Consider the following 12832-nt stretch of genomic DNA (forward strand, 5'->3'; position numbering starts at 1 on the left):
ATGTGGCCACAGACTGAATTTTAGTGGCCGTTGCCGCTCCAACCACCTCCTAGTGAGGAACTGTGACCGTAAAAGGGTCAAGAAACGGCGTATGCAAAGAAATAAAATGAAATAAAATATAAAATATGAAATATATAATATTTAATTACGTATATATATATAAATATAAATATATAAAATATTAAATATATATATTAGATATAAATATAAAAATAAATAAAATTAAAAATCGGACTCATTCAATTCAGATATATCACATAATTAAATTGCAGGATGCTTATAGCTTGCATTTATGAACGTCTCCAAATAAAATGGGTGATTTTGCACGGCTCTGATTTCTGACATGGCCGATATCTCTGTTTTTTCCAAAACTCCGCTCGGAAGGACCCGGCCAGATGCGATCACAGATTTCGGTCACCGGGCGCTGAGGCAAATATCGCTTAGTAAAATCTCCGGCGCCCTGTTGATTCAATAATTGCAGAATTTGAAACATCCTCAGGCATTAACATCGGTGCAAAAAAAAGGCACGCCGCGAGATTCGCGGAATTGGTTTCCGTGTTTGACGGCGCCGTCGGGGCACGGGAAGGGACCAATCACACGTCTCTGTCTGGACCGGTCTTTGTTTAGCAGGTGTCTGGAGACTGTTAGCCGTTTGATTGGTGTGGGGGAAGCTTGGTGGCAGAAGGATAATGGCTTGGACTGAAAAACTCGGCTCCGGAAAAAGAAACGATTCATGCTTCAGGATTGTGACACATTTTATTCCTCTGACTTTGCGGGAACAGTTCATGTTTTTTTTTTTTTTTTTTTTCTGTTCCATCATGACTGTGCCCCGTCGCGCAAAGCAAGGTCCATCAGAGCACGGATGGGTGACCGTGCTGGGGAAGAACTTGACTGGCCCGCACAAAGCCGCGGTGTCAACCCGGTCCAACACGCCGGTACTGGAAAAGAGATCACAAGCCGGGTCCTCGGTCAATACCTGACCTCACAAATACTCTTTTGGATGACTGAGCCAATCATTCCTCTGCAAGCTGTGCTAACCACCAGACAGAAACCGGTTCCATATTAATGCCCAGGGATTTGGAATAGGATGTCATGAAAGATCCACTGGGTATAAAAACTAGGTTTTCAAAATACATTTGTCCATGAAGACGGCTCGTATTTGAGAGAATCTCATAGCACTGTGCTAAATACCAGAAATGCAAGACATTAAATTATCGGGTTTTAGATTCCCGACTATTTAGATATTTACCGTCACAGGGAATGCTGGAATGAGGTGCCTAAAATTATCAAACAATATTAATTACCGGGCAGAAACTGCCCTTTTTAAAAGACACGGTGCCTTTTGAAAGACTTTCTTTCAACGGTTCTACATTTGCATAGCTCAGCCCTTCTAATATTCTAGCAGGCTAAATAATAGATGGCGGAGGAAAGTCCACAAAGACCACCAGTGGCACTGCGTCAGACCCTTGTTGAAACTGTCGAGCCACCAAGTTTATCAAGAGACAGAATCCGCCTTTTTATCATTCATGCACGATGCAGTTTCCCAGTTGCATTTGTGTGAAAGACAGTGTTCATCCAGGAACGGTTGGAAGTCATAGAAACATTCACTCACTCATTCACACAACATATAGAGACCTCAGCCATTCATAAGTCCGGGGGATGTAGAGTTTCCAGGGAACGTCCGTACGTAATCTATCAGGTTGAGGGCGAGAGGTACCGATTGTTTCTATTTTGTTGTAGTTTTCAATCAATGTGGTCCATCGCTTGTTTTTTTTGTAAACCCCCTCCATTTAACCCTCATATTATGTCAAGGGTCAATTTGACCCATTTCACCCATTGACCCAATGGGTCAAATTGACCCTTAACATAATATGAGGGTTAAATGAGTATTTCCACTGTTTAAATCATTTTAACGACTTGCAACGGCAAATGGAAAAACTGCATTTCGGTAAATACGATCAACTCAGTTTTATCGGGCGTGAATCGATCGATAGCCTCAAGTTAGATGATTCGATACGGTTAGGATTGTCGTGATGTCGCCGTCAGACATCTTTACCTTCCATCTCTCAGACGCATGTTTTGGCTGCACAAAGGAGACTTAAACTAAAAATGAGAATATTCAAAATTCACAGCAAGAAGGTTCGTAGTTTTTTTTCCGATTCTGTTTGGAGTGTCCATGTTCTCTGCTGGGTTTCCACGCCACGGTCCAAAAACAAACGAAACTTCCTGAACTGATCGACTGGCGATTGGCGCCCAATGACAGTTGGGATAAGCTCCGGTGCCCTGCGGTCTTGGCTGCGGGTTAAGCGGTAGAGATAATGAAAGAATAAAGTTAAAAATGCACCCTTTTACTTCTGTTGAAGTCATAGTTCTTTATCTTTACATCACCACGACCTTCCAATTAGAGCTTAATTGAAAAAAAAAACAAAAACCAATACACGGGCTACCTTATCCCTGACTCTCCGATGTCTTATCAATACGTGAGGTCTGATTTTAAAAAGTAAAGAAAGGTTACACCGGCCAAGAAAGCGCCAATTCAACCTCCTTTTCTCCCGCCCTGCTTTCCGGCCATAAAACGCGGCGTAATAGGATTCCTAAGCTTTCCCAGTGACTGCTTCCACTATCACACAGACATTTAAGTGCACTAATCCATGACAAATTGTCTCATCTGATCCATGACAAATCGTCTGAGGGACCGATAGAGATGAGGAGAAAGGGGTTGGGGGGGGTGGGAGTGGGAGTGGGAGTGGGAGTGGGAGTGGGGGGTTGCAGGGAGAGCAGGGAAGCTGTGGTTTGGCACCTGAATGATCCGGCGGTTATGGCTTGGTTTTGCCTCGTAAGGTTGCTTTCATTAGCTTGAAGGGCATGTTGCGCCAGAGATCGCACGGCTCTGATGAGCTCGCTAACCCCAACCCACGGTTTCCGACCAATTAAAATCTCATGTTGAGGTAGATTATGGGATTTGTTTGATTTCTAAACAGACTCCCACCTGAACATTAAGGACCGGTTGTTGGCCCGCGAGCACTTACGTGGTTATTTATCTGAAACCCGCACTAAATAGATCAAGCTGTTGAAACAGGTCTGTTTAAAATAAAACGATGTGGAAACGACTGAACCCTCGGTTAAGTAAAAAAAAGGAACGATTTGTGATCGATCGGCTCAAAGCTCGGGTGCTCGATTCTACTTGTGTACCAAAAAGGATTTTATAACTGATAATGTCGAGGCGGTCTAGAAACCGATATATCGATCTTCCATCTGTTTAAATGATGATTTTGAAAAAAAAAAAATCATCTTCCAGTAAAACATTTAAAATACTCCCACGATGAACGAAATGCGTTTCAGGTTCTTGAACAGGGGTGATTACGGCGTAAATGTATTTCAGCGTTTTAATGTTCTTTTTTTTTTTCCACATGAGCTAACACTGTCAGTCACATTAATCAGTCTCCTTTTAGCCACTTTACCAAAACATGATTACCATATCATCTATTCTCCTAATGGGACTTAATTGAATTTAGGTTTACCATCCATTCCCAAGCTAATTAGTCCCCGCGGTGGGATGGGGTTGTAAATAACGCTGATTTAACGGATCAACACGACATCGACCGATTACACAAGCAAGACGTCGCCGCGAGTTGTTCGGTTGGTCAGTATCATATATGGATCCCTTTCTCAGAGCTCTCACACCTCTTGAGAAAATAAAAACAAATAAAAATGCAACGTTATCTTTTTTTGAGATGCTATTGTAGAAAGAAATCGGAAATCTACGAGAACCAGATCTCTTAAGTCGTAAAATGTACATTATTATGATAAATTGTTTGTTTTTGTTTTCTTTAATGCCTGCAAATTAATTAAAAAAATAGATGAATTAGATTTATAAGTAAACTGATAATAAATTAATGAATGCGTCTTCATAGGCAGCGATTATAAGCAATGGAAAAAGACAATTAAAAAAAAAAAAAAAAAAAAATCAATCCAGCTGCCGGTGTACTGCATATGGCTCCCGGACTTTTATCCCATTTACAGCTTTGTTAAATCAACATTTGACTCCCGGCATCTTCGAGCGACTCCCCCTTTACATGGAAAGACGAGACATAATGTTATCAATATGATTTAACAACAACATCAAGACCTGACTGAGCCTCAAGCTCTTGTCTGGAATAATCATGTTTATATTAAATATTTTACGTCCATTTTATGGCCTGAATAAAATATTTTTGTCAATCGGATCAATGGGTTAGCAAATAATGACTTAAATACATGCAACAAATTTAGCCCGTTTGCAAATGAATCAGTACAACTTCATTGAGAAATCTGAAACTGGCTAATGCAATCTAGTACCATGAAATAAAGTTTAAAAAAAAAAATTCTACAAACCATCAATGCTGATTTGTTGATGAATTATGAATGAATGAATTATCATTTTGCAGTGATTACATGAAACAAGGGTTTTTGAGTCAGACACACATCCCCTCTTGTCCAAATAATTTTTTAGTTATTTATGTAACTTTAATGATAAATTATAACCAGTTCTACTGAGCAACTTGCATCTTACCAGACATAAATTATATGACATATTTGCAACACAACCTGATTTCAATTCTCCTCTCTGGTATATCACGTATAACGCAATGTGGCGGCCAATCCCGGGCAGTTTTAACATCAACTCTGGCTGTGACATTGCTAACAAAATCACAAGGCACTCGCAACGGCGCTGGGTCTAATCACGTTGGATGAAAAGGCCCGAGGCTCGGTAATAAAGCACATCTCCGCCGCGCCGACGCATCATCAAGGCTGACGACGGCGTCGCAGCTAAACAGCGGTGGCAGGACGCTTTCAAAGCGCAAAAAAAGGGTTTGGAGGAGTTAGCTTCACATCTACGCCCCGGATGAGAACCAATAGATCTGAGACTCCCATGAACCTCCCTGTCAGAGTTTTAATAAAATAAAGCGACATTTTAAGTACTCTTTGTTTCCAGACGTCCCTGTGGGTATAATGCATCACGACTTCTTGATGTAGACTTCAGTTGAATAAGCTTAAATAAGCGTAATCCTCGATAACGACGGCGTGTAACAATGTTTGGACGACACGAAGCGTCGGACATTGACAAACAATCTCCACGAACCGACTGATGTAAATTGCTTACACTTTTACCGACTTGGGATGAGTCTAATGCTGCGGGCTGTCAACAGTGGCCTGGTTTGCGCAGCCATCTTGGCACCGAGCACTCGCGCTCACTGCGCTGGCAGGTGGGGAGACTGCTCGTATATGCGAGTGTGTGCGTCTGTGTGTGTGTGTGTCATGTCACATCCAGCTCATCTGTCAGCGTAGTGGATTATTTCTTGAGAGAGCAGAATTGGCTGCCCGGAATCAGGCCGCCATCAATCTTCGGGCGGTTCACGCAGCGGGGAGGCTTCGTGAAGCGGCGCCGCTTCCAGAGCAAGTGACGAAACAACCGGACGACTAGTTAGTCAATCACCGCTTCGGCCGATGAACATGCCGATTTGTCTCGTGAAGCATTTAAAAACAAAAACGTCTTTATTTGCATCCTCGTTCTTGTTGTTCTCTCGCGTCGCCGTCGGAGGGGTGTGTGTTCTCAAATCCCCGACGAAGCCGCATTTGCAACACAAGCGCGACGTGACCCCCATTTCACGTGCGCAGGTCACCATAAGTCACCGTGCGGCCATTGAATCGGGATGCTTTTCCAGGTTTTTTCTCTCTCCTACGCCAAGAGATTATTCTTAAAAGTAAAACCTCCTCCACTTCACATTGTCTTTATTCACTCTTGTTCAGCTCAAAACAACTGCACCACATTTAATTTGGAAAGTTTGGTATAAAATCCCCTGCAAGTGTGACTCTGAGATAAACCGCTGTTTATTCATCTGTTTATTATATTGGTTTTTGTATGACAAACTGTATATCACCAGCTTTCATCACCCTCTCGACACAGAAAACATTATTTGATAACAGGAAACAGCTAAGCATGAAAGCCAAAGGATTTTTTTTTTTTTTTCTTTTTTTAATTTTTTTTGTGCCACGACATAACCCCTCTCTATTTATATCCGAGGGTCCTGGCCTCAATGAAACCGGAGAGCTTCTCAATTATAAAATCAATCCCAATTCAAATATTCATCATAGCGTTTCAATTCGGCGAAAAGAAGCTCTGGTTAGATCAGTTAACGCCGCCGCCCGGCCGAGTCCGATTGATGTCAGCTTAATTCGCTCGGAATAAAAAAAAAACATGATGTACAGTAAGCTGTACAGTTGGCCGGCAACAGAAACTTAGAGGAGTGTTTCTATGAGATTAATAGATTTATTTTTATCCCTTAGAAGCCTGCTGGTTATGATTGGAAAATATCCCAACGCGTTAGGATTGTCAACACCAGTCGAGACCTCTTTCTGTCACAGATTCAACTTCCCTCCATTGTTTCCATCTATTACTTCTTTGTAATTCCATTAAAAAAAATACACAGCGAGCCATCATACAATTGATTATAACCCCGTTATTTCATAAACAAAATCCGAGGCTTAATAAGATCGAGTCGACCGAGCGCGTGCCCGTCAGGCCATCTGTGCCGCGCAAACGCTCGCGTCCTGAAAAAGGCCGCCGGCGTCCCCGCGGGACCCGCGGAATACCGCGTCGTAATGGCCTCTGTGAGGAAAACGGCGTACCTCCGAGCGCGAGTCGATCCGTCTGACGGGGGAACGTTCTCCGACGAAACCACCCCGCTCCAACCGCAAGGTTGGCGGATGGATTTTTCACCACCCCTTCTCTTCCCTTTTGGGACCGTTGCATTATTCACAAGAGTCGTACACGTCCTTGTACATCATTGGCACCGAGCTCCGGTTGTCAACCGGTCGAAAAAAAGAAAGGGAAAGTGAAAACAGAAAAAAAAAACGAAAGCTAGCTTTTAAAAATTCATCGAGAATTCTTCCGTCGCTCATCCGTCACCCTCTTGTTCCAATTAACAGCGCCGGGCTACTTTGAGAACTTCCTATCTATCACGGGACGGATGTGTCAGCTGTTTCCATGTAAGCCAATTCTGCGACTTGTTTCTGGAAGCCGCCGGTGTTCTACCATAAGGCTGAAGAATTCAAAGTAGGATTTTTTTTTTCTTTCGCTGCGCTTCAACCCCTTTCTTTTTTTTTTTCGCTCGCAATGCATCACAGACGGAGGACCGAGCGCGAGATAGCATCTGCTTAACAGGCGCCGGGCTTCAGAGGAGAGCGCCACTCGGCAACCAGGGGTTCAACATGGGAGCCACGCTCATTGTTAGAAGCTTAGAGAAAGCCTTTGCTTCCATCTGAAAAACATTATTTCTCCTGTAACGCTCCCCTCACACACACCATAAGCATCCGCGCTAAGCTTTTTTTTTTTTTTTCATAATCAGTAGAATTAAATCCGCCCCAGCCTTACGCTACTTCCCCCCCCCCCATCCATTGCCCCTGCGGTGCAGAAGGCGTCAGCCTTAATTGCCAAAGGTTTCCAGAGCAAAAGAGGGAAACATAATTGTCATTTCCATCTAAGCCACATTGATCAAAGCTCCCTTGGCTACCAGCGCATTAACAGGGGTTTTTGCCTACAGCTTGTCATAACAGTCTGCCAACAAGATTCAGGGTGCGGTAGTCAAGAATTTCTCGCCACCCGCCCCTTAAAAAGAACATCATCTCGGCTAACTCGTAGCCTGGGAAGAAGCGTCTATGTTTGGAGTCACGCGGAAGAAAGCATCAAAGTGAAATAGCCATATCTTTTTCCAGACGAAGGCCAACTTTGCACACGCGCGTCTGCATCTGAGGAGGCACCACGCAATTAGAAGCACAATTAGTCATCATCCGCTTTGCTTATTTTGTACAACCGCGATGGCGGTGAATCATCACGTTACACTACGGAACCGTGGTGAATCGTTCAGACGGAAAGCATCGGTTTGACGCCGCCGCCGTGTTGTGAGCAGCCAACGCTATGGGGGGGGGGGGGGGGATCTGGCGGTATCCCGACAAGCGTAAACGTGACAGAAAAACGTGCACGTACCCATGGTGAGGATGTCTGTGCGGCCGGGTCGGGCCACGTGGTGCTGCTGGATGGTCTGGTAGAGAGTGGCCTGGCACAGCAGCAGGAAGCTGAGGCTAATCCACACGGCCAACAACCAGGACATAGTGAGCCTGAGTCTGCAGAAACAGCACACAGACAAACAGGAGACAGGAACGGGGCAATATTATAGGCGGCTCTGTGTGTTTACAACAAACATTTTCATTCTACTTCATTAGATGTGCGGTTCCAAACGAAGAGGAAAAATATATATTGTCACATGTTCCTTTGCCGTTTGAAATATTTGGACCCGACGTGGTATTTATTTGAGGATATGTACATAAATATCGTGTTTTCATTACAGAACAAAAAAAAGGCGGGAATGGGATCGGCGCTCAAAGCAAGTTTGATTTAAGATGCGGGAGCTCACTATGCGAAGGAAAGAAACGGCACCAAATCCCACCGGTGGCGGAGATGAATCATTGCATAATGTTCAGCATCAAATTTCTAAATAACTGTAGTTTCAATTAAAAAACACAACAAAAAGAACACAACAAGTATATTGAGGCTTATAGTGCAGATGGCCCAGATTGCTTTCCTCTCTGAATTAAAAGTATTTAGTGTTTAACCGGCCCGGTTGTTAAATCAATATTCAGGCCGTTGCACCGCGAAAATGAACCGTTGTGTCCGTCTCAACGCGATTAAAGTCTTTGTAATGGTTTCTCAATTGCCTTGATGCTTTGAGAATGTTCACATTACCTTCAATCCCCGCAAAAACACAGTCAGACCTCGACCTCGTCTTTACTCCGATAGTTCAAGATCATTTTGGATGTTTGTGCGAATGGCATTCGAATGGCGTCGAGCTCGACGGCTCTCAATATCGTTTTCATCCCGAACACCGATTTCGATGACTGACGTTGTGAAGCGGCCGATTTCAGGCGTAAATCAGACGAATGCGTTTGTTCGACCCCGGCTCGGGATGAACCGCGGAGAATAAACAAATGTTTGTGGTTGACAGCGACGTGGTGGTTTGGCTCCAACGAAAAGAGATTAGTCGCAGCGGGAGGACATTTTTACGTCAAATACTTGCGGGACAAAAAACAATCTGCCCTCGCAACGTGTTGGGTTTCATGTTAATTTTTTGTAAATGTGTTTATTTGATTTTCGGGAGACGGGGTTTGCCCCGCCGGAAAGTGCAGTAGCCCCAAAACCAGGACGCGCTGCAAAGAGGAAGGAGGTAAAACGCAGGGAAGCTCTGCTGTAGAAACATCAGAAGGTGTCGGACCGATGCACCGAAAACTGTTTCCGAAGAATTTCCGCTGTCTGAGGGCCGACGCAGACGGCGAGAGGACGACGCCCGGGGCGACACACTACCCTGTAGTCACGGATCAGGAGTTCATGTTTTGACTTAAAACAATCAATTCAATTTGCGCTCCCCCTCATAGAAAAGCGTTTCACGCCAAATCCGGTGTTCTAAAGTAACAGACATCCACACGCCTGCCAGGGAGATGCTTTAGCTTCCCTCAAGGGGAGAAGGTACCCTGCAGCAGGGAGTGTGTTCGGCTGCAGACAAAAAAATAAAATAAAAAAAAAAAGGATGAGAGAAAAATCTAAATGTTGGTAAAGAGCTAGTATTCTTAAATTTGAGGGCAAAACGATTTAAAGCTGGATAAGAATTGAACGCAGCGACATGACGTGAGTTGTGTCTAGCCAGAAAGGAAAAAAAAAAAAAAGATGGATCGAAAAAAAAAAAAATGAAGAATTTAACTGATGTTATTTCATTTAATCTCTCTCTGGAAATGCAGACATGCTGAAAACAGTGACTGACAAGGTTTAAAGTGTTGCTGTGTCATCCAGCTCGCCACGTGCGCTGTGGTATCCTGCCACAATCACACCAGCAGGGATGTTGCACAACCTGAGGGTGAAAGAGGCGCTCATCTCAAAAATGAAGTGGAAATAAAAGTAATAATAACCACAGGTAGTAAATATTGGCGATCACGGTAAACAAGCGATCTCTATATGGACCAAAATGCCCGTAATGCTTCCCTTTATGTACTCCATGCGTGTATCGTAAAACCAAAGCACAAACTCTTTTTGTGTCCCCTTTTATTTTTAATTACTATTATTTTTTTTAACAATAATAATATTTGTAACATTAAATAAATACATATATACTTGACTGTTTTATCATCATAAAGCTTGTTGAAAAATGATTCCCGTTTACTTTCTATTTTAATGTTTTTTTTGTTTTTTTGGGGGCCAGATAGTCACACATTTCATATATTATTATTATTATTTTTTGTTTATTTTTTAAATTTTTTGGGGGGGGGTTGTTTTTTTTTTGGCCAGATAGTGACACATTTCATATATTATTATTATTTTTTTTGGTTTATTTTTTATTTATTTTTTTTTTTGGCTCAACGGATCGTTTAGAAGTGTAGCATGGAAAAGAGGAAGACGTGGCTGGTTTGTTTAGCAGCAGCCTTATGGCCAGTGGGTGCCGGCATATGGAGACACGCCTAGCTCTCATAAAATAATGAGTCTCTCCTCCTTTCCAGGTGTTATTAGTGCATCTCTTCATTCCAGAGCCCACAGTGGGGATTTTAAAAGCATTACCCCGCCTCCACTAAACCAAACTGCAGTGCATTGAGCCTCCCTGCCGCGACAACCCTCCTTACCAGCCCCATATATTCTATTAGGAAATCTCGGACTGATTATCAGTTTAACGCTCCGTTTCCCCCCCCTTCCTCCTCCTCCTCCTCCTTTCCCTTTTTTTTTTTTTTTCCGCCCAAGTCCCCGAGCACTGCTTGGCTTAGATAACGCTGACACTGACATTTGTTTTTACACAAGTCACTTTTCACAGAGGTAGAGGTTCTCTGTGGTAGTTCGCTCCTCCATCATTTCATCTTTACAGCGCAAACAAATGTATACAGAACCGCAAAAACACCAGGGAGGCTGTTCAGTCCGTACAAACCATGGGATTTTTGCATTTGAATAAAGAGCTTTTGGACAGATATAGAAAAAGAGTGCGTCTGCCAAAATTGCTAGGATATCAAGCCTGGCTTTTATTGCATTCAACATGTTTTGTTTTTTTTTTACTTTATCACATCTAAACGACACCGCCGACTTGGCCGTTCGCTCATATTCTCCGTGTTATGATCAGGGAGTTCTGTCACAGCCATTAGGTTTCTAAAGGTCTCCCATGTGTTGTCTGCCCTCTCTGACATTGACACTGCTTAAAATTCAGGGAAAATTAAGCATATAATTATTAACATCACATTGTAAATCCCCACCCCTGCTCTAAATCCCCCCCTTAATCCCTGGTTTGGTGGAAATAACTGGTCTCATGGGTGTATTTTTCTCTTCTTTTTTTCTTTTTTTTTTAACCACAGCATATTCCGTCTCTGTCATGTTTATACCTCGTGCACAAAACCATTTGTTACACCTGCAAAGACCGCCTGCTCCACCCAGATATTGTAAAGTATTTCTGTCCGAACGCGTCATGTGATTCCGGCCGACATTTTATCTAAGGGTCAGCGAGCATAAAGAAAAAAAAGAAAAAAAAAAGGAACTCCTGAGTGCGAAAGGAGGCAGCAGCCGGCAGAACTGAATCGATCTTTGCAAAGCCATTTTATTTTATTTCAATCTTTTACTAAAACCACTTTTCTCCGCACAACAAAGATCACGTTAAAATGCAAAACAAAGACTTTGGAGTAGAAAATGCAAACGCGCCCGCTGCCGCCGAACCTCGCCTTCCTGCACGCAACATTGTTTTCATACCATTTGTGCTTCTTGAGATCGAAACCTTTAGCAGTGACCCCCCCCCCCCCCCCCCTCCCCCTCCAATTAGCCTACCTATTCTAAACTTTTACCTTTTCCTCCACACAACGGAGGACTCTTTCCAGATACAAATTACATTAAGATGTGTTTTGGGTGGTGAAGATGAGGAAAAGTTGCAGAACATTTAGTTGAAATGGAGGATATTATGATGGAAAACAGGGTGTTGCTTTGCTTTTCAAATCTGCATGCAAACAGTATCCAAGTCAACATATTCCAGCAGTCAGACTCACTCTCTATCTGAGCATTGTTTTTGAAGGGTAGGTATCTTTCAGGCACAGTTTTTCCCATCCATACCCCACCCAGCTCACCCTCAAAACACAAGGAGTTGTTTTTTTTCGGGGGGTTTCCAGAAGTCCCACACCCTTACCTGAGCAGTGTTTTTTTTTTTCAGGAAGGAAGAAGCTCAGTTATCGCTGCCTGCACAGCAGACTCACTCTTCTCTCTTATATTCATCCATGCTCTGAAACCCAGAATGTCCTGCCGGGAATTCCAGTATCGGATCAAGGCGAACGCCGGGACCGAGATGCCGGTCTTGTCCACAGGAATCCCTTCCTCTGGACCCCCGCGGCCCCCTCCTCCCCCCCCCCTCCAAAAAAAAAAAAAACGCTCCCTCGGCCACTTCTTTCCAAATCCCCGGTACCACAAGCAAAAAAACACTCAGAGGTCTTTGTCAGAAACTGTCCAGGGTCTGATGGGCTGGGATGCCGGTCATGTCACTGCTGTAACATGCAAAAAAAAAAAAAAAAAAAAAAAAAAAATCTCCTCCCTTCAGTGTTTGGCTCTTCTCCGTCAGTAGAAGTCCTATGTTGTGATGACGGGGGGGGGGGGATGATTTACCTCCCTGCACTTGTCGTCGCGCTCTCACGCAGGCAGCACAAGGATCCACTGGAATGACTGCTCTGTCTGCTCTTGGCCGCGTCCCCCCATTGAGAAGCTGTGCGATAGTGTGAGCCTCAGTCCTCTCTCCGG

General features: G+C 43.6%; 1 protein-coding gene across 4 annotated transcripts in view; it reads right to left on the bottom strand.

Moving 5' to 3' along the window:
* The window catches only part of tafa1b (TAFA chemokine like family member 1b), a 136728-nt gene extending 124103 nt beyond the window's left edge, over nt 1-12625 (bottom strand). For 3 of the 4 annotated variants that reach the window (XM_086168644.1, XM_086168643.1, XM_086168641.1), the window contains exons 1-2: nt 12231-12622; nt 8027-8163 (exon numbers count right to left, since the gene is read on the bottom strand). In XM_086168644.1, coding sequence (XP_086024770.1) covers nt 8027-8150 — 124 coding nt within the window. In that variant the 5' untranslated portion in view covers nt 8151-8163; nt 12231-12622. Of the gene's footprint in view, nt 1-8026; nt 8164-12230 lie in introns of all 4 variants that reach the window. The other variant, XM_086168642.1, reaches the window with a different exon arrangement.
* Nucleotides 12626-12832: the final 207 nt, after the last annotated feature.

This window comes from Fistularia commersonii, chromosome 21 (genome assembly GCF_037954325.1).
Source record: "Fistularia commersonii isolate RoL2024-O1a breed Wild chromosome 21, RoL_Fcom_v1.0, whole genome shotgun sequence".
NCBI classification, from domain to species: Eukaryota; Metazoa; Chordata; class Actinopteri; order Syngnathiformes; family Fistulariidae; genus Fistularia; species Fistularia commersonii.